General features: G+C 38.1%; 1 protein-coding gene across 1 annotated transcript; it reads right to left on the bottom strand.

Moving 5' to 3' along the window:
• Positions 1-11,638: 11,638 nt before the first annotated feature.
• Positions 11,639-21,164, bottom strand: VCPKMT (valosin containing protein lysine methyltransferase). Its single transcript, XM_027849338.1, has 6 exons — positions 20,881-21,164; positions 20,378-20,488; positions 20,135-20,207; positions 18,948-19,067; positions 14,503-14,606; positions 11,639-12,564 (listed from the first exon to the last, which is right to left on the bottom strand). Coding segments are annotated over exons 1-6 (678 nt in total). The 5' UTR covers positions 21,150-21,164; the 3' UTR covers positions 11,639-12,563.
• Between the last annotated feature and the right edge of the window lie 214 nt (positions 21,165-21,378).

The following is a 21,378-nucleotide window of genomic DNA, read 5'->3' as shown; positions in this document are numbered from 1 at the left end:
TCTAAAACAAAGCACATTATCTTTTCCTCAAAATCCATACCTCTTTTGAACTTCTTTATTTCTGTCAAGGGCACCATCATTCTTCCAGTCACCTAGATTTAAAGCTTTGGTTATCCTTGCCCCCTCACTCTCCTTTAGTCTACAAATGCCAAATTTTGTCATTTCTACTTCCACAACACTTCATATCTAACCCCTTCTTTCTTTTCACATGGCCACCCACACTAGATCAGACTCTCATCACCTTTCCCCTGAACTACTGCAACAGCCTCCTAATTTCTCTCTCTCTACTCCAATCCATCCTCCACACAATTGCTGAAATGATTTTCCTCAAATGCAGGTCTATCTCACTCCTTACTTAATAAATAGAAAGCTAGCATTTATATAGTGCTTTAAGGTTTTACAAATATTTAATTTTATTCTCACAACAGGGTTGAGGGCACTATTATTGCACCTACTTTACAGATGAGGAAATTAAGGCAAAGAGAAGTATCTTGCTAGTAAATGTCTGAGGCAGGATTTGAACTCAAGTCTTCCTGACTACAAGTCCAATGCTCTAGTCAGTATACCACCTAGCTTTCTTTTCAATGGCTTCATATTTCTCCTAGGATCGAATATAAACTTCTCTGGCTTTTACATCCCTTTCACCACCTGGTCCCAACTCACCTTTTTAACTCTTCCAAATTATGTGGTCCTACCCCACTAGACTTCTTGCTCTTCCTCCTCTTCATTCTCCTCATTCATGATATGCCAATTCTCTTCTTTGTACCTTTGCATTAGCTGTCTTCCCTGTATGGAATGCCTATCTCTATCTCTTAGAATTCCTTGTTTCCTTCAAAACTAAATGTATGCACCACTCTTTCTATGAATACCTACCCAATTCCCTTAGCTGATGGTGCTTTTATTCCCAACCTACCTTGTATTTATTTTATTTATATTTTGTATATATGTAACACCTGTTTAACTTGGCTCTCTCACAGAGACAATAATTGTTATTACTATATCTTTAAGAGCCAAGTGGAATGTTGTAGAAAAGGCGGTTTTCCCTGGCAGTCGGGGAGCTATGGTTGAAAAAATAAACATCTTGCTATGAAGTCTTCTCCCTTTTCAATCAGGGAGAGTATATTTTTGACCTTTTGAACTTTGATCTATGTGAATCTATGATGAGTGAGTCTAGTGAAGAAATTTCCTGTCATGGCTGGAAACAACAAAGAAAAAGGGGATTAAAGAGATTTTCTTTTATGAAGAAACTGTTTTCACCTTTATCTTGTCTAATGAAGCTTGCCCTCTATACAGACCAGTTAAAATGGCATCATTCACGTGAGAGAGGCTTGAAATCTGCACGTGTGAACCTGTATTGGCAACCCTTTTCTATTGGCTTTTTGTTGTTCAGTCATTTCAGTCATGTCCAACTCTTTGTGACCCCATTTGGGGTTTTCTTAGCAAAGATACTGGAGTGGTTTGCCATATCCTTCTCCAGATCATTTTACAGGTGAGGAAACTGAGGCAAACAGGGTTAAGTGACTTGCCCAGGGTCACACAGATAGAACTCAGGAAGATGAGTCTTTCTAACTCCAGGCCTAGAACTCTATCCTCTGTGCCACCTAGCTGCCCTTGAGACACAACTAGCGTTGTGAGGGGTCTGGAGTGAGGAAGACCTGAGTTCAAATCTAGCCTCATTCACTTACTAGTTACATGATCCTGGGCAAGTCACTTAATTTGTCTACCTCAGTTTCCTCAATTATAAAATGAGGATAATAATAGCACCTACTTGGGTGGGTTGTTATGACACTCAAATAAAACAGTATTTGTAAAGCACTTAGCACAGTACTATCCTTCGTTTCTATATCCCCTATGGCCCCAAGCCACTTACCTCAATCCTATCTAGACTCCATTCTCCCTTGGCCATGTGGTCCAGGTCCTTGGTGTTCTGTTTACCCCAGCCTACTGGTCACTCCCATCAAGATCCTTCCTAGATCCCTCCCACAGTCTTTCTGTATATAAGCTCCATCTTCTCTCCATTAAGGTGCTCAGATTATTTAAGAGTCTAGCCAAGGGCTCAGATTTTTATCATCTAGCCAATAGCTCATAAATGTTCAGATTCCTTAAGAGTCTGGCCAATGTGGCAGATCTGTAATAAACCTTGTCTTTGGCTGAAAGAAAGCTTGGGTTGAATTCATTCAGGCAGGACCTGTGTTTCTTGATTTGGGGTCCCAGCACCACTAAACCTCTAGACCTCAACAGATTGATTTCACAAATGTACAGAAGTGATGGGTCTTTATAGTGCTGGTTTGAGATAACTTTGTGGTCTTCCTCATAAGTAAATATTATAAATAATGATCTATTTCTTTGTTTTATCATGTTACTTTTGTCAATAAATCATATATAAGTAACTACCACTGGGAAAAGAAATTTCTCCAGTTTATTTAACATTTGTTAAGATGGAGTGGGGACTTAAGCTAACTAATGAGAAAGAGATTTAATTTTATTTATTAGAAAGAAAATTTCCCAACATACCCCTGGATAATTGTGGATGATGAAATTAAATATGAGAACAAGTCAAGCGGAGGCTGAGGGATGACAAACAATGACTATGGTCAACTTTATCTACTTGCTGCTCATCTATATGTACACGTTGCCTCCCTTTATAGAAGGTAAATTCCTTAGTGTCAGTAAGTATTTCACTTTTGTTTTTGTATCCCAAACAGCAAGCACAGTACCTGGCACATAGTAGGTTTAATAAATGTCTGTTGACTGAATGACTGATTATTGGTTTCTATAAAAAGAATTTAATAAAAATTCATTAGAGAGAGATATACACATTCACGCCTATGTACACCAAGTAAAGAAAATAAAAGATAATAAAAACACATGTATTTACTTCCTTGGACATTGTAACATAAATACATCAATAAAGAATGGTCATGCATTACTGATCTGAAGATCAATTATCAAGATTTATTATGTCTTTTTTTCCTATTTGATGGACTCCTTAAATAAACATTTTAACTATTTTCAACCATATGAGATCCATGAGACTGAGGGCTGGGAGCAAAGCTATACTTAGAAATTCTTCTTGCACCTGGCAAAATTCATTGTGGTAGTTGGGGGTGGAGAGGAGAGTAGTAGCAACACAGAAAACAGTCTGGAGGTAGGTGAAATCACACCTGTATAGGGGTTGACTCATCTCTCAGAGAACAGAAACCTTCACTCCACTCCCCCACAAAGTTTGGAAGGGAAACCAGAACCAAAGAAAGGAGCACTATAGTAAGAGGCCATACTATAAAGAGAGGTTGTCACAGTGGGAAGGAAATGCTATACTAGGAATATCCAGATAGCGGCCTGAGAAAAAAGTCTTGTCCAATCCACAGGACTCCTAGCCCTGCTATAGAGTGCAATTTGTGTACACATGACCTGAGATCCCCTCATTTCCTTTTCTGCTCTGGGGACAAACGCTCTGTCCCTCAACAGAAAGCCTAAGGAGGCTAGAGAGTTCACAGATCATTTATTTTACTTCTCTGCAGCTAGATGTTTACCCACCCTGCTAGCCCTAGTAAGGTAGGTATATGGGAGAATTTAGGAAACATGTACATTAAGACCAGTTTAAATGCTGATAAATATCTTTTGAGGTCTTCTCTCTTTTTTCAAGTGCTAAGGGATCATATAAAACTGGGGACTGAAAGGAAGATGAGACCTAGCCCAAGTTTTCCTGGGTGAATAGGCAGTCAGGCAGTAATGAGTCAGTCACCTATGGCAGCTTTTATGAGGATGCACCACAGAAATGTGAAAGCAGTGCCGAGACATGCCCCTACTAAGTGGAAATTCAAGTTCAAGCTCTCCCCACCCTTAATGAAAGAAAAAGCAAACAAATCTGAGGGAAGGTGACTTCTCATTTCCTGTGGGACTCATCACAGCTTGCTCAGCCCAACCCAGCGTAATTTTGCTCAGCTCAGCCAACCAAGGCAGCTACATTTTCTTGTGAGGGAGGAAACTCTGGGGCTAGAGATGAACTTCACTTAACACTTTGGAAATGTGTACATAGTTCATAAGATTTAAGAGATGGAAGGAACCTTCAAGGTCATCTAGTCCAACCTCCGAATTTTACAGATAAATAAAGCAAGGCCCATAGTGGTGAAACCAAGCCCAAGGTCATAGAGATAACAAGTAGCAGAGTGAGGATTCAAAGTCACATCCTCTGATTCTGAGCCCAGGGCTTTCTTCACTTTCCCATGCTATTGAATAGAATTCTGTTTCTATAAACAGGTGCTGGCCCACCCCGGAAAAAAAAAATAAAAAAAAAAACAGATTAGGTTGCACAACATTTGGCTCAGCAAGTTATTCTCACTGGAAGCCCTAGTTTTGGCTCAGACTTACATTAGAAAAACAGCCAGTAAATCCCTGTGCTTCCATTTCTCAATTTTCCCACTTGTAAAATAAGGCTGCTAAGATCAACCAGAGGATGGCTCTGGGGAACAGATGTAAAGAGAAGCCTCCTCCACGTGCACATTGTGCACTGCAAAGACTTTGACATTATTGGTCCATTTCAGGTCTTCTAGTGATATCAGTTGTTATGGATAAATGTCAAGGCTTCCTGGCAGGTGTACTTTCTGGTTCCAAGGTCACAAGCAAGAATATATTCCTTTAAGGCTAGACCAGTCCTCCCCATAATGTGATTCTGACAACTCCCTTAAAAAAAATGTTTTGTTGAAACTAACAGCTATTCCCTATTAGATAAATGGTCAAAGGCAGGCAATTTTCTTTTTCTTTCTTTTTTTTTTTTTTGGCTAAGCAATGGGGTTAAGTGACTTGCCCCGGGTCACACAGCTAGTAAGTGTCAAGTATCTGAGGCTGGATTTGAACTCAGGTCCTCCTGACTCCAGGGCCGGTGCCCTATCCACTATGCTACCTAGCTGCTCCCCAAGGCAGACAATTTTCAAAGGAAGAAATGCAAACCATCAACAACCATATTAAAAAATTCTCTAAATCACTAATAGAAAAAAGCAAATTAAAGCAACTTTGAGGCTCTACCTAACACCCTAGCAAAGCAAACAAAAAAAGGAAAATGGCATATGGAGTAATTGTAGAAAAAACAGGTACATTAGTGCACTGTTGGTGGAGCTATGAACTGGTCCAGTTATTTTCAAAAGCAATTTGGAACTATGCCCCCAAAGTTGCTAAACTGTGCATGTCCCTTTGACCCAGTTAACCATTATTAGGCTTGTACCTCAAAGAGATCAAAGAAAGAGGAAAAGGTCCTATACATACAAAAAATATTTATAGCATCTCTTTTCATAGTAGCAAAAACTGGAAACTCAGGGGCTATCCAATCAGGAAATGACTATAAACAAATTATGGCATATGAATCTGATGGAATATTATTTACATAAGAAATTATAAATTACATAGTTTCAGAGGAAACTGGGAAGATCCTCATGAACCGACAAAGCAAAGTGAACAGAACTAGAACAATTTATTCAATAATAACATTAGAAAACAACTTTGAAAAACTCTAGAGTTCTGATCAATGCAATGATAAACTGGACCAAATGACTGAAGATGTCATCTCCTTCTAGAGAGGTGATGATTTTAAAATGCAAATAGAGACATGCATTTTTGGGCATGGCTAATGTACAAATTTATTTTGCTGGAGGGGACATAATAGGAGGGACAAAGTATAAATACATGTGAAGTAAATTTATTTGAAAAATCATCTAGGAAGGAAAAAAAGTTTTGATGAATAAGGAAAAATATAAATGATGACTTTCAAAAATTTGATTATTTTTATAATTACATCAGTTATTTTCTGCCACCCCTCTCCACCTTGAAGCCTCTCTGGTGACAAAGGAAAAAAACCCAACAACATTGAATATAGAGGGTATGTCTAACGCTATATTCTGTATACATAGTCCCCATATCACTGCAGTGACAGAAGCTGTATGTTTCATTATCTCTTCTCTGAGGCTTTTGTTGTTGTTGTTGTTGGTTTTTCTCCTTATTATTCAGAATTCAACTTCTTTTTAGTGATATTTTCTTTTGCAATGGAGGAGGGTCTGATACATGTACAAATACTATCAATTTGATAAGATGAAGTTATCCATGTGGAAGATATTGGGAGCTGCTTCTGGGAGATGAGAGCACTGGAACAGTTATGAACACTCTCTGCTGACTTACTGCTTGAATGGGAGAAGCCTTTTTCCATTGGCTACAGAGTGAGAGGAAGGTCATATCTTTAAAATGACCCATGTGAGCACCATGTGAGGCTTGTTTCCTCCCCTCTCCTCATCCTTTTCTTTTATTCTTTCTACATATGAGTAGAATTTCCAATCCAGCCCAGGAGCATAAACCACGAGTATCTAGAAGTCCAGGAATCTAAGCTGGTGATAGTCAGCCATGATCCCTGAGGCCTCAAGGAACATAGATCAATCATTTGGAGTGACCTTTGAGCCAGGCAGAAGTTGGTAGTGATGCCGGCTTTGGATTTGAACTTGGTGGAACTAAGGCTACATAGGAACTGAGCTAAGTTGTGAGCCTAACCTTTCCCCATACCTCAACTCCAACCTTGAGGCAGAGAATCCTGAGGGGGAGATGTAACTGGACTGCCCCAGTGACACCAGAGTCAATCATATTATACATTTTCATGTGTTACAGTTATTGAACATGTACTACCCTTGGACTACTGCCCCAACTTCAGCTTGTACACTCAGGTTTTACCTCTATAGAGCTAATCTTTTAATAAAAATAATTAACATTTATATAGCACCTATTATGTGCCAGGCACTATGCTAAATGCTTTAAAATATCTCATTTGATTCTCACAACAGTCCTGGAAGGTAGGTGCTATTATTAGCTCCATTTTTACAGATAAGGAAACTGAGGGAATTAGAGGTTCAGTGTCTTGCCTAGGTTCACACAGCTAATAAGTGACTGAGACCACATCTGAATTCAGGCCTTCCTGACTCCAGGCCCACTACTCTATCCACTGTGCCACCTTGATGCCCCCAAAACTAGTTCACCAACCCCACAAATGTACTTCCTGTTATTAGAGTTCTAGCTAAAATGGTGATGTATCAGGGCCTAGTTCAGCTCAGATCCCCCACAAATGCCTTAGTAGATCCCTAAAAATGTACCAGAAGGACCAAAGATAAGATCAAAGAGGAATGACAATAAGCTCCCCCATCCAGTTCAGGATTGTACAAAAAAAATCTACCAGAAACCTGTGGAAACTAAGAATAAACAAGTCAGAGTATGCAGAAGGTATAGAAGCAACCCAGATCCAAAGAAGGAGGCAGGGCTAAACCAGCACCCACGCAGGTCACATCCAGACAATAAAGTACCCAGATCACCCCACCCGAACTGTGACCTGAAACAGTAGTCAGCCCTCTTAGAAGAGATGTCCGGAGTGGTGGTGTCCGGAGCCACTGAGACAGGACCAGAGCAGTAACTAGATAAGGCATTTCCCAGACTAGAGTCACACTGGAGCCACAGCTGGAGACAGAGCCAGGAAGCTCCAACTGAACCACAGAAGACAGGGCCATAACTACACCCAGGAAACACAATGCTCAGGAATCCTGTGCCTGAACCACACTGAAAGTCACGGCCAGATCAAAGTCCAGGCAGCCCATGCCCAATGAAGGACCGAGGCAGCTCACACCTGAGCAACAGCAAAGGTGGGGCCAAGGCAAGATCTGGGCAGCAAAACACCTGGGGTATTGAAGGAGGCCTGCAATCAGCAAAATGAGCATTATCTGGTTGGGATCTCTCACAATTACAAGGGACTGAAGAAGGAGACTCAGAATACTGGAACATAGTAATGGCTTCATAAATGCTTGTGGTTGACTGACTGAGAAGGGGTAGAGGCCTAAGCAGAGCCAACAGGAGAATGAAACAAAAACCCAAAGATTCCTAGAGTAGTTGGGATCTGGTTTTCCACAAAACTGCTCTCTCCAAAGTTACTAATGATTTCTCAGTTGCCAAATCCAATGGCCTTTTCTAAGTCCTCATCCTCAATTCTGCCACCTTTGACACTACTGATCACTCTCTTCTCCTTGATACTTTCTTCTCTTTAGGACAACACTCTCTTCTAGTTCTCCTACCTTTCTAATCTTCTTATTCCTTACTAACCAACACTTACTCTTCTGTATGGTGACACTGGCCTCCTGGCTGTTCCATGAACAAGACACTCCATCTCTCAGTTCCAGGCATTTTCTCTGACTGTCCCACAGGCCTGAAATGTTCTCCCTCCTCATCTCTACTTTTCTAACTTCCTTCAAGTCCCAACTAAATCCCATTTTCTACAGAAAGTCTTTCCCAACCCCTCTTAATTCTAGTGCTTTCTTTCTGTTATTTCCTATTTATCCTGTATATAGCTTATGTGTATATTTCTTTGCTTGCTGTTTTCCTATTAGATTTCAAGCTTCTTGAGAGCAGGGACTGTCTTTTTTGTATCCCCAGTACTTAGTATAGTAATTGGCATGAAGTAGATGCTTTATAAAACATTGGTTGATTGATTGGCCTAAATAACCACATATAGGACTAAGAAAATGGCAATGAGCAGAGTCTGATACAAATAAAAAGTCTCAATCCAGAAACTAAGCCTGTAGACATAAAGAGAACATCTACAGTACAATAAAGAAATCCCACAGCCTAAGAGAAGCCCAAGGGGTAAACTCAGAAAAACAGTAAGAGTTCCCAGAAGTAGACATCCATGAAATGGGTGTCATTTTCATCTGAACAAGACAAATGGGCCTTAAACACAAGCAAGAGGTATAAAATGCAATCTTACACGAAATTAGAACTAGGGAGAAAAGAACATGAATGAGAATTAATAGTTTAGGAGAGAAAATACTAAACCTTACCTAAGAACGATATTCTCTGAAAAGTTAGAATGGGCCAAACAGAAAGCAATGACTCCATAAGACAACAAGAAATAATATCACAAAATCGAAATATTAGCAAATAAATAAGGTATAAACTGCTTTTTTTTAAATTAACTGACCTGGAAAACAGATGGAGAGAATCTAAGAATCATCAGACCACCTGAAAATCATGAACCAAAAAACAAAACCAAACCAAAAAAAACCATGGATATTATATTTCATGGAATCATAAATGAAAACTGCCCAGTTCTATTAGAACCACAGGGCAAAGTGAAACAAGGAAGAATCCATCAATCACCTCCTGAAAGAAACCCCACATGAAAACTCCTAGGAAGATCATAGCCAAAATCCAATTAAAAATAATTCAAGCGTTTAGAAAAAAAGGAGTTGAGTCACAAAGGAACCTATAATAAAGATCACATAAGACTTGGAAGCTAACACTGAGAATCCTCCATGTGAAAAAAAAAAAGGGACCTTAGGATAGAGTATTGTCAAGGGTCCCATTTTCCTCCCAGTCACATAGATGTCATCCTGTACTCCTTAATCTTTCTTACCCCTCACATCCAATAAGTTGCCAAGTCCTATTATTTCTACCCTTGTGATATTTCTTGTATATACCTCTTTTTCTCCTCTGACACTGCTACCACCTTGGTACAAGTCCTCATCACCTCACACCTAGACTACTGAAGAATCCTGACTTTTGATCTCCCTGACTCTTCTTTCCCCACACTGGACCATTCTCCACTATGCTCTCAAATTCTAAAGTAAATGTCTCACCATGTTACTTGTTCTCCCACCCCCATTAAATCAATTCCAGCGGCACCTTAGTGCCACCAGGATCAAATATAAAATCTTCTGTTTGGCTTTTAAAGCCATCCACAACCAATCCCTTCCTACTTTTCAAGTCTTCTTACCTTCCCTCCCTCCTCTCCCCAACCATGAGCCTCAGAATCTTAAGTATATTTTTATTTTTAAGGCCCATTTGTCTTGTTCAGATGAAAGTGCCACTCATTTTGTGTGATGCCCATTCCCTCCATGTTCATGTACTGTTCATCTTGTACACTATTGTGTGAAACAGTAAATTTCCACCTCTTTCTCTTCCTTTATGCCCTAACATATTCCATTTTTTCTTTTTCTTAATCTTTCAAAACCACAAAAACAAAAACAAAAAAAATCAATAAATGCAATTAATGAATACTGTAACTTAAGAGAAGCCCAAATAACAAGAGTAACTTGTGAAAGTACAAATAGAATCTCACAGAAAAACTGCATCAGCCACAAGAAATGTAAGAATGACTGAAAGAAATAGAGAACCAAAATGTAGAACTGGAACTGAAATAAGAACTCTGGAAGGAAAATATAGCTTAAGAATAAGTAATTTAGAAAGGAAAATTGAAAACCTTACTCAAATAATGAACCCCTTAGAAAAACAGAATGGAATAATCAGAACTCAATGACTCCACGAGACAAAGAGAAATATTACAGCAAAATCCAAAAAATGAAAAAGAAAATATAAAGTATCTACTATAAAAAAAACTTACCTACAAAAAAAGTCGAGAGAATTTAAGAAGTGGACTTCCTAACTAGCATAACCAAATAAAAAACTTAGTTATATTGCAAGAAACTACAAAAGTAAACCACTTGTGTGTATCTATTAGAAACTCCAAAGTGAAAACATTCAAAAGTGTCATAGCTAAATTCTAGAGCTTTCAAGTTAAAGAAAAGTAGAGTTCAAACATCAAGGAAACACAGTAAAGGTTACATAAAACTATGCTACAACTCCTATAAAAGAGAGAAACTCTTGGAAGACTACATCTCAGAAGACATGACAAAGGCTTACAAACAAGAATAATTTGCCATATAAAACCGGGTATATTCCTACAGTGGGAAAAATGGGCCTTTAATGGAACAGTGAACTTACAAGCAATTTTGATGAAAAGTTCAGAGTGGAGTAGGAACTTTGAAATGCAAACACAAGTTAAGAGAAACCTGGATAGGACAATGCATTTGACCAACTGGATGGGGTTAAACGAAATTCTTACATTCTAATAGAGGAAGAAGAGACAAGGATCACAGAGGGAGTTAAGAAATTCACAAACCAGGGCCTGGATATTTTTGTTCTTTTTTATTGTTTAAGAGAGGAAAGAAAAAGGTAAGAAATTAATACACTAGGGAAGAAATTAAGAAAGAGCAAGAGCTTACTATTTCACATAATTGGGATACTAGAGAAGAGTTTACACAAATGGAGGAAGGGATGGGGAAAACAAGCACTTCATGATCACTCACTCTTATCTGAACTGAACAAAAAGAGGGTTAAAAAAAGAAATACACACAGCATCTGGTGTAGAACTATAGTAAATTACAACAAAGAAGCAACTTGGAATGGGAAATGGGAGAGTGGGATTTATGATGGATAGATCTGGGAAAGCAACAGTCACAAGCAAAACATCAATTTTGGACATCAATTCATAAAGAAAGGATTAAAAAAAATAAGAACTAGAAATCAGGGCAGATGAAGAGAGGAGGGGCAGAAGAGTACAAATGAACCCCTTCAATTACACATTAGCAGCACTAATCAAGATTCCTTTTATTACTCTAGCTGCCTTTCAAAGAGGAGAGAGGGGAAAAAAGGGAAAAGTATTGAGACATACGTTATTAGACATAGTGTACAAATCTGTTTTGCTTTAGTATACTTGCTACAAAGATTTTAAAAATTAATTTAATTCTGTAGTACAGTGATAACAGAAAAGTAAACAAAGAGTCAATGAAACATTGAATGTATTTAATAATTTTAATTAGTGGGGGGATGGAGAGGTAGTGATATTAAAAAAGAAAATAACTGAAAAGAGCATTAATGAAACATTGAAAAAAATACATAAAATATAGAAAAAGTTTCAGAAGCAGACACAGACATGCAGGGTAGTGTTGGAACTACCATGTTTTACATTTAAAAATAACTATCCACATAATCAAATTTCACAGTGTCATAAACAATCCTCTTTTTCTGTACTTCTTTGAATAAGGAAATGTTTATATTTCTCAAATTTATAGTAACAAAAAAATTTTGTTTTATAAAAACAAATGTGAAACTGCTTAGTTTTCATTTGAACCAAGGAGACATTTTCAAGAATTAAACCTGTCTTAAAATGTAATTAAAAAGGGAATATACATAAAACAAAGACTACTGACTTTATTATGGACAAAACTCAAACTCATGAGATCCTCTTTTATATTTATCTAGATTGAATACAATTTGAAGTACAGATATGAGGCTTAAAAATTGTCCCTTCAAGAAGTAAAAATCAATGCTCTTCAGTTTCTTGAAAGCACAAGTTATTCTTTTAGCATATAACTTTTTCCAACACATTATCCATGTCTTTAAAACAGAACTTCATGTTGGGTTAAACAACAACTCTGCTTACAATTCAGTCTCATCCAACATGCAGGGAATGCAATATCTTTAGGAATGCTGGCAGGTCACATTTGTTGACTTTTGGTAGAATTCTTCTATGAATTCAAAGTAGCACCCATGTTTCTACTTCTATCATTCAAATCCAATGTATCTGATAAGCCATGAAAATATGTGATGAAAACTTTTTCATGCTATTCTTACAAGCCCAATTCACATGTTTAGCTTATCTAGTTGCTGCAAACTTGGACAAAATGATGAAAGGTTTCAATGCTGTAATTTCTGTAAGAAAAGAGAAAGAGATAAGAAAATCTTAGGTTTCAAGCCTTTAGCTTCAAAACAAAATCCCCAAACATGAAAAAATACATTGTCCAAATCCCCATTTACTCATGTCATCACCTTTTCTCAACAGCCATTTTTCACATACCTTACTCCTTAAAACATTAAGCTATGTAGCCCCTCATTACCAAACCTCCAACCAATCATGTTCTTCCCTTCATCTCAGCAATGTAACCAATCATGATCCTTCACCCCCATGATGCTGGCTAATTATATGATATCTTTTCTGTTCTTTGTTCTATGCTTATAAAAGTGAGTTGCATCTTCAGTTCTGGGTCTTTGGTGAAAACAGGCAAGCCATTGACCCTTTATTAACAATTATTATCTGTTAATGTCTCTGCTAATAAATGATATCTTGCTCAGAGGAAAAAAAAAAACCATTAGGTTATGGCAACATTAATACAGACCAACATGTTGCTGTTCAGTCATGTCCAGCTCTTTGTGACTCTATGGATCACAGCATGCAATGCTGTCCATGGAGTTTTCTTGGCAAAGATACTGGAGTGGTTTGCCATTTCCTTCTCCAGTGAATTAAGGCAAAGAGCCAGTAAGTGTTTGACTGTTAATAACAGCTAGTAAGTATTTGGCCAAATTTGAACTCGGGTCTTCCTGACTCCAGGTCCAGTGCTCCATCCACTGAGCCACCTAGGTGTTTCCAAATAAGAAGACTGTTTTATTTGCTCTAAGTGCTTTATACACCTTATACAGGCAACTTGCAGATAATATAACAAGAGATAATCTGAACATTTTATATTTGATTCTGTAATGCATTTTTGGGCAAAAGAGTTGCCTTCTGATTATGTTTTATTTAGACTATTTAAATTCATTGGCATAGTGTTTTGACTACAGTAGGTGCTTTATTTATTGCACTGTCCACAAACCAACTGAAAGTGGCAGCTAAGGAGCAGATATACAATGACAGAGGTAAATACATTCAGGATTAAAAACGTTCCAAGAATAACTCATGGGTAGAAGGCAAGAGTTGACTATATTTAAAAATATCATTTAAAAAAATGGTTCAATCTTCACTTCAAACCCCTTAACTAGGGATTACCAAGCTCTTTATCCTGAGTAGCACAAGTGGGACTAAGCAATGATAGTGAGTGTCAGCTAAGACCTAATGAAGAAGCCTGAGGGCAAATGAAAGAAAAAGGTCCTTCTGATAGTAGGCTCCAGATATTCCCTTTGGAATAAGCTGCTTAATCTTAAATCCATCACCTAATATGGAAAAGTCATCAAAACCTCCTCAAGTTTTCAGATGGAAAAAGGTTACAGAGAAAGGCTAACATTTTATATTTGGTTTTGCCAGGAAACTATTTTTTCCAAGACTATTGTTTATGGGGAAATTTTACAAATACTTCAAGTTATCCACTTCCACACAGTTTTTACAAAGAACAAGTATTCAATAATGTTTACAAAAAACAAAATTTAACTGACATCTAGACATTTTGTAAACTCCTGCTAACAATTCAGAAGAATATACTAGCTGGGAAGTACCACCATCAACAAAGACCAAGAATCCCAGGACAGAAAAGGAAGAGATTTTCTTTTCTCAGACTTTGAAAGCAATAGCAACAGGCTACCTCCCCACTAATCATGCTTCTTTCTTTACAAAACTTTGTGTTACAGGAGAAAATGGCCATTGAACAATTTCTCAATATATTCTATGTAAAACAGTTATCTTAACTACAAAGCAAATGAGGTTTATTTAGTTTCATTTAGTCAACTAAGTAAAAACACGTTAAGAAATAAAATTAAGTACGATACCACCTCATTTATGCACATGTCAAAAATGTGGCAAAAATATATTCCCCTCAAAACAAAAATTACTCTATAAAAAGTGAGCTCTGCAAAGAAACGAGAACCACTCTTTAAAGTTACCATTTTTTCTTTCTGATGTATAAAATATGAATATCTTCACTCCGGTATTCTTCATCATGTTTCTCCAAAGGAATCTTTTCCAAGTCAAAATCCAACTGGAGGAGCTATTATAGAATTACAAATATATATATATATATATATATACACACTTTGAAAACAGTGACTTCAAAAAAGCCAATTAACTTTCATCTTAACATTACAGAAAAACATGAGAATTAAACAATATGACCATATATCCTAATTTAAGGCAGTCTAAAGCACTGGTTCTTTCATAAACAGAGCCTGACCCTTTAGTTATATACCACCAACACGTAGATTCCTCAAGAGTTCTTAGCTGCATTGTACTTAATTCTCATCTGCTATATAAAACTGAAGAAGTGTGATATGCACTCTTTTACTTTGTGTAGGAAGACAGTCTCCTTAGACAAACGCTAAGCAAATATAGAACTAGAGGAAATAGTCATAAGGGCCTCTCTCCAATGAGGGATTACTATTTATATTACATGATGCAGCTTTACTTATCATTAACATTATAATAACGATCAATATTTGCAAAAAGACCACCATAAAAATATTTGCAGTTTACCAATACCAATTTTTGAAAACAAAGTAGCAGAGAAATTCTTTGAAGAAGTTGTTAAGACCTTCCGAATCAAACTAACATACACACTGATACTTGGTTACTTCAATGCAAAGGCAGAAAAATGTAAGGATGAGGCAAAAATTTTATGAACGCATAGTTCAGGAAAAAAAAAAAACCAGAACAGAGACCAATTACTTGTGAATTACATAGCCTCTTGCCTCCATAGTACCAAGACTTTCTTTCAAAAAAATAATAGTTTAAACATGGTATGTACCAAATAACATGATAAAGTGATCAAATGAAGTAACATATGGAAAGCATTCTGCAAACTTTAAAGCAGTAAGTAAATGATTATTAAACAGATCCTATTTTAGCAGACAGGATAAGACCTCTTATTGATGCAGGAATCATTCCTGAAATCAGTTGTCTGTGTACAGTCAGATCATCAACTTGTCAGAGTTTAAATCAGAATTAGTAAACTATGAGAATGAGAAAAAAGATATTGCTTACGATTAAAATGTTTTAACCTTGAATTATTTAAGTTACTGAAAACCAAAAATGGGAAATGAGTGACAGAAATGTATAATAATTTCACCCAAAAATTACCTGCCAAAACAAGGAGATCAAAAGAATCCAAAAAGCACCTTAGTCAGCAAATATCTAGCTTACTTGGCAAATGCAGAGATGGTTGCCAAAGGCAACACCAGGTTAGAATATAAACTCATCTGTAAAACCTTATGAAGAAGGATGATGGACAATTATGAACAGTATCATCTAATAAGACAGAGGGTAAAACCAATTTCAAGAAAGCTTGGCAAGATATCCAACTAAGCAAAGTCATCACAAAGGCATTCAAGGATAAAAACAGGAGTATTTCAAAGAGAAGAAAAATCCAAGATTTGCAAAATCCATTTTAATAGACTGTTTTCTCCACTAAGAATAATAGAACCACCACATTTGGACCTTAAAGAATCACTCCCTGAGGTGCCTATTAGTGGTGACAGAAATGTTACTAAAGAAAAGAGTCAGAAAAGGCAACCTGATAAGATCAAATATATAAAGAGCAGACTTATGGCAGAAGTGATATTTCTATGGGGGTGCTAGGGGACTAATAAACAAGGTATGTGAAGGAGAAGAAAATATGAAAGTGTAAAGGAAAAAATCTTGGCCTTTGTTAATACTGAAAAAAAAAATGGTCAAGAGTACATCAATAACATCAACCTATATGCCTGGTCTTCCCTCTATAAAGAATCTTTATGAATCCTCTATACACAAATCAAGGACATTCTTGATGATGGTCTATTAGGGCATGACTAGCACTGCCCTGCTTGCTTCCTAACAACCATGTTTACCAGCTCTGCACTTGAGTGAGATAAAAGCTATAAATGCATCCAACAAGCCATGTGCCACTCAGGACTTAAGGACACAGAAATTTAGGAAATGACAAAACAATCCCCTTATTGATTGTTGAGCAGGAAGAGCCACTGACTTACTGGGCACCTTTAAAAGGGAGTAACCAATCCTCAATTTCTCCCAAGCCGCAGACAGGACTATTCAAGTCTATCCATGGCGGTAATGGGGAAGAAGATCACCCTTGCCCTGCTTCTGACAACATGCCAACCATTCCCACATGGCAGCTAAAGCAGGGGGAACTCAAATAGCCAAGCTCAAGAAAGTTGACTCTTCTGTTTTATGTTTCTTTGCCTTATTACAGTTGACTATGAACAGTGATCATGAGACACAGAGGTTCCGTCTTGGAGGCAACCTCCTAAATTTGAGATGTTAGATATTCTGATTTCACTGTTTGGAACTGACTGGTAGCAAAGGGAATTTACGATTTAGAGAGGACAGCCACCAAATAGGGGATATACTCAAGTACAAAGCAAGATTAAATATAAAATGCCTATTCAGAGGGCAGTCCCATAAACAGCTTCATGTTCTGATATTTAAGTCTCAACTTCCCTAGGGAATAAAACAGTAGCTAATACTAATGTTTGTTTAAATTATTCTGTCAGTGTTTGCTTGTAAACTACTGCCTCTGAGAAACTAACGATGAGTACCACGCAAAGGTCAATGCAGGTATATATGGTGAGTATCAGGGTGGCATACATATCCAATGAAGATCTCCTAAGAAGAAGAGTAAAGACCATCATCAAGGAATTATAAGACAGGAAGAAAAGACAGACTGGTCCTATGACAAGAATGAAGTACTTCACTGGTACCCTGGTGTTGCTGGTTGATCTTCAGCTGTGTTGTGTGCTACCCTCCCCACCATGGTGAACTTCTGGGAGAACATGGACAGTCACACAGCATGGGCAGGCATTGATGGGCTGTGATATGCCTTATTGGAAAAAAACTTCTGAAATGTTCAGATCACAGGTCCATTTATGTATTTGGGTAATGGTACTTTGGAGTGCCTCAAACTTGAGAACCACAGCAAATTTTCTCATTTCTTAAGCTAATGTATGGTGTATGAGAGTTTCCATGAGTGTGCGCCCACGTAGAGAGCCAGGAAACATATGTGACCATCAGATATTTTCTGGTTACCTATAAAAAGTCATGTTCCAAAGCTTCATTGTGGCATGGAGGTGACCCTGAGCTCTCGAATACTATGCAAAATGGTTATGAGCTCTGGCAGGTCCTACTGATCTGGAAAAACTGGTAATGGTCTATAAATCTCTCTTCCAAGACCCAGCATAGAGGATTGGACCCAGATAATTCTTCTTCTTTTCTGCCAGAGCAACTTAATGAGTTGCTCTGGCAGGAAAAAAAAAATTATCTGGGCTTATCTAGCAAGGTACTGAGGGGGTTACGATTCATTTGTGGAGGAGACACACATGGATGAACTCATGTATCACTGAATTATTTTTTGATCATATACAATTTCAGAGTGTGCTCGGCCTACATACACACAGACCCCATTATACAAGTTTAATGCTACTTTTACAGCAGTGTAAGAAAAATTTGTTTAAACAGCTGCAGAAATCTGTTCCAGATATGAAGTAGAAAGCTCCCCTCAAACCCACCTGTTTTGAACAGAGAAATCTACAAAACTTTCTTTTAAAAATCAGGAGACATGTCACATATGCCCCCCAGAGGATAAAAGGAGAAACACACTACGTCTTACACAATTTTATATTTCCTGTTCAGTTGAAACTAAATATGGGTTTACTACTGTTTTTTAAGTGAGATAAAATATGAATTGAGCTGACTACTTGAATAGATTTTTCTCTCTCATTTTTCAGCAACAATACTAACAATTTCCTGGCAATAATTTGTTTCTTGGAGATACTAAGTTCATTTTGAGGATATCATTATATTTACTAATCAAGCATTGGACAAACTTGAATAATCATTTTTTTACACATAAGGCCATTAAGAAATTAATTTTTTCAAAAGAAAAAAGTAACCCCATTTTTTCAGTTAAAGAATCCAAGAAAGATTATAAGGACATTATATAATTATATAAGGACATTCAAAAAATACATTTATATAACACTTTAAAGATTGGCAGGGTATCGTACATAAATTATGTCATTTTGACCTCTCAACAATCTATACCTAAGTGTTTTTATTATTTCTGTTTTATAGATAACAAAATTAAAAGCGCAGGTTAAGTCACTTGCCCAGGATGAGACGACTACTAAGTGTCTAAGGCAGAATTTGAATTAAATCATCTTAATTCCAAGCTCTAATCATTAAGCCTAGCTGCCACAAACCATTTATGAATACTGAGAATAGCAATCTAACTGTTCACTCTTTTGGAAAACAACAATTCTGTCCACTTTTTTTCAGAGAATATCAAGCTTTGAAAATAAATGACAACACAGTCTATAGTCATCAGCTATAATGAGGTACTTACCTCAAAATACTTCTTCTCTATTTCTGGATTTTTCCCCATAGTTCGTTGCTCATAACAACATATGATGCAGGTCTTAGGCCCACTGAGATCTTTTAGAGTCTTTAGCAATGGCTCCAAAGACTGTTTAAAAGGAAATAATGTTACAACTGGAAATAATTATAACTGAAATGAGTTTTCTTCTTTATATTCCCCAAACTACCTAGTATGTTTTGTAACAGTATATGCTCAAATCTTATAAAAGCTCCAAACTTCACTAATTAGTGAATTGGCCTCAGTTTCACTGATTATAAAATAGAATTCTGAATGACTTTAGTTAAGGGGTCAAAATGGAAAGAATGAAAAATAAAGAAAGTTGTTCTTTATACTGAAAGAAGCAAATGATTAAAAAAAAACATGATCTGCTCATGTTTCTCTTGACTCTCATCCTTAAAAAATAGCACCAAATTCAAGCATTTCCTTAACTTTAATCACAAGTTAGCTCTACGTTTAGTGGATAAGCAGAGGATAAGCATCTCACAAAACCTTATGCTACCATTTAAAGAAAAATACTGCATGACTCTAGGCTCAAAAAAACTAATTTATCATTTTTCCATAGACATTTAGCTCTTTAAATGTCATTTTAAAAAATTCTAATTCATTCTGAATAGCCAAAAAATTCATAAATCACATTTTCAAAGATAATTCAGTTCTTAATGTTTCAAAACAGATCCACCACTTACTTATTAGCCTTGATACACAGCTATATATTTTCACTATCTTACAACTCCCAGTTATCTCTCCTTTCCCTGAACTTTTATATAGTTTGTACTGAACAAATGGTTTTGTTTCCCCAACTAGTCTGTTGGCTCCATGAGGGACAAGGGGAGGAACCCAACAAAGAATCAATAAATACTTGTTTCCACATATATAACCTATATCAAACTGCTTGCCTTTTCAATGAGGGGGTGGGGAAGAAAGGAGAGAATTTCGAACTCAATTTTAAAAACAAATGTTGAAAATTGTTTTTACGTGTAATTGGGGGAAAATAAAATACAAAATTTAAAATAAATAAACAAATACTTGTTTCTGGAAACAGGTTATCTAACTACATGTAGCACACACCCGAAATTCACTTTCTTAAAAAAAAAGCTATTGTATAAAGAACTGTAATGAACTGGAAACTGGCTTCATGGTTACTGAATAGTTACCTCTTCATAGTATATACAATCGGCCATCAATATGTAATCAGGTGGAGAGAAATAGTCTTTTCTTTCTTCACCCCTTAAAAAGAGACATACATTTATCAAGATTTATTTCTCTAATTTAAAAAAGTTCACAGTTTAGAAAACTAGACAATTTCCTCAGGGAGTAAGTATTTTTCAGCACAGACACCCTTTAAATAAAGCTACATTTGCACAATTCTTAAACTCAAGTTAAAAGAGTATACAAACCATTTCAGTACCTTGGCTTGTACAGAACCAGTAATGAGATGCTCGTTCATTTTAATATTCAATTTAAGCAAGTCCTGTAGTTCCTCCAGATCTGTGACTATAACATCTGCCCTACAAAGGAAGTACAAACACACGTATGTGAGTCTAAATGACTGAGTGAGTCTGTGTGTGTGTATGTGCGTGTATGGCCGGCGGTGGGGGGGGGCGAGGAGTGGGTACAGTCCAGCCGTCTAGCCAGCCCCCCCCACCGCGGGGAGGGGGCGGGTCGAGTGCTGCAGGCCACGCCCAGTCCTGGGAGAAGGCGAGAGCGAGCTGCGTAAGCGTAGGGGGCGGGATGCCATGTCTGGTCCAAAGAGCTCGTGACTGGGCTTGCGTGCGTGCGCGTGCGCAGGTTCCCAGCCCATAGGCGCCGTGGCCCGGCCTCCCTCCCGCCCACCTTCCCCCCCCATCCCCACCCCCCCCCTGACTCCTCCTGCGATCCCCAGAGGCAACCCAGCCCGTACCCGAGAGTGGCCGCCATGAGCCCCACGGCGCCCGTGCCGGCTCCCAGCTCCAGCACGGATCTCTGGCGCAGCGCGTGTGTCCCAGCGGTGGCGCCCGAGAAATGCTGCGTCTCCAGATACTTGGCCAGGACGATGGCGGCGTCCCACACCACACAGCCCACGCCGCCTGAACCGTACTGCTGCAGCCGCAGCACCGTGCCGTCCCGCTTTTCAAGCGGGCGCACGAAACTACACAGCGCCTCCTCCGCCTCCCCCGCCGCCGCCGCCATGGCTGTCCCGGCGTACGGTCTGTGGCCGGCAAACGGAACCCACACCCTGGCGAGACTCCCACCGTGCTGCGCCCCAGCGCATGCGCGTCCAGTGCGTGTCGCCCGGCGCCCCGCGGCGGGGGAAGGGCTTGTTACCAGAGCAACGAAGCCGCCCTCCCGGTGTGGTTATGAGCTCCCTGGGCAGATTGCAGGAGGCTATTGAACTTGGATGAAAAAAAAAATTGTTGCC

Source organism: Vombatus ursinus, unplaced genomic scaffold, assembly GCF_900497805.2.
Source record: "Vombatus ursinus unplaced genomic scaffold, bare-nosed wombat genome assembly UNPS02007284.1, whole genome shotgun sequence".
NCBI classification, from domain to species: domain Eukaryota; kingdom Metazoa; phylum Chordata; class Mammalia; order Diprotodontia; family Vombatidae; genus Vombatus; species Vombatus ursinus.
The sequence above is the reverse complement of the archived record's forward strand: the minus strand, read 5'-3'. Positions and strand labels throughout refer to the sequence as shown.

Excerpts from the sequence above, each read along its gene's own strand:
- VCPKMT (XM_027849338.1), bottom strand. The coding sequence starts at position 21,149 with ATGGCGGCGGCGGCGGGGGAGGCGGAGGAGGCGCTGTGTAGTTTCGTG. Across the intron at positions 20,208-20,377 it reads CAAGCCAAGGTACTGAAATG|GGGTGAAGAAAGAAAAGACT; the intron begins GTTTGTATACTC and ends TCTCTTTTTAAG. Across the intron at positions 14,607-18,947 it reads TAGAGAAGAAGTATTTTGAG|CTCCTCCAGTTGGATTTTGA; the intron begins GTAAGTACCTCA and ends ATTCTATAATAG.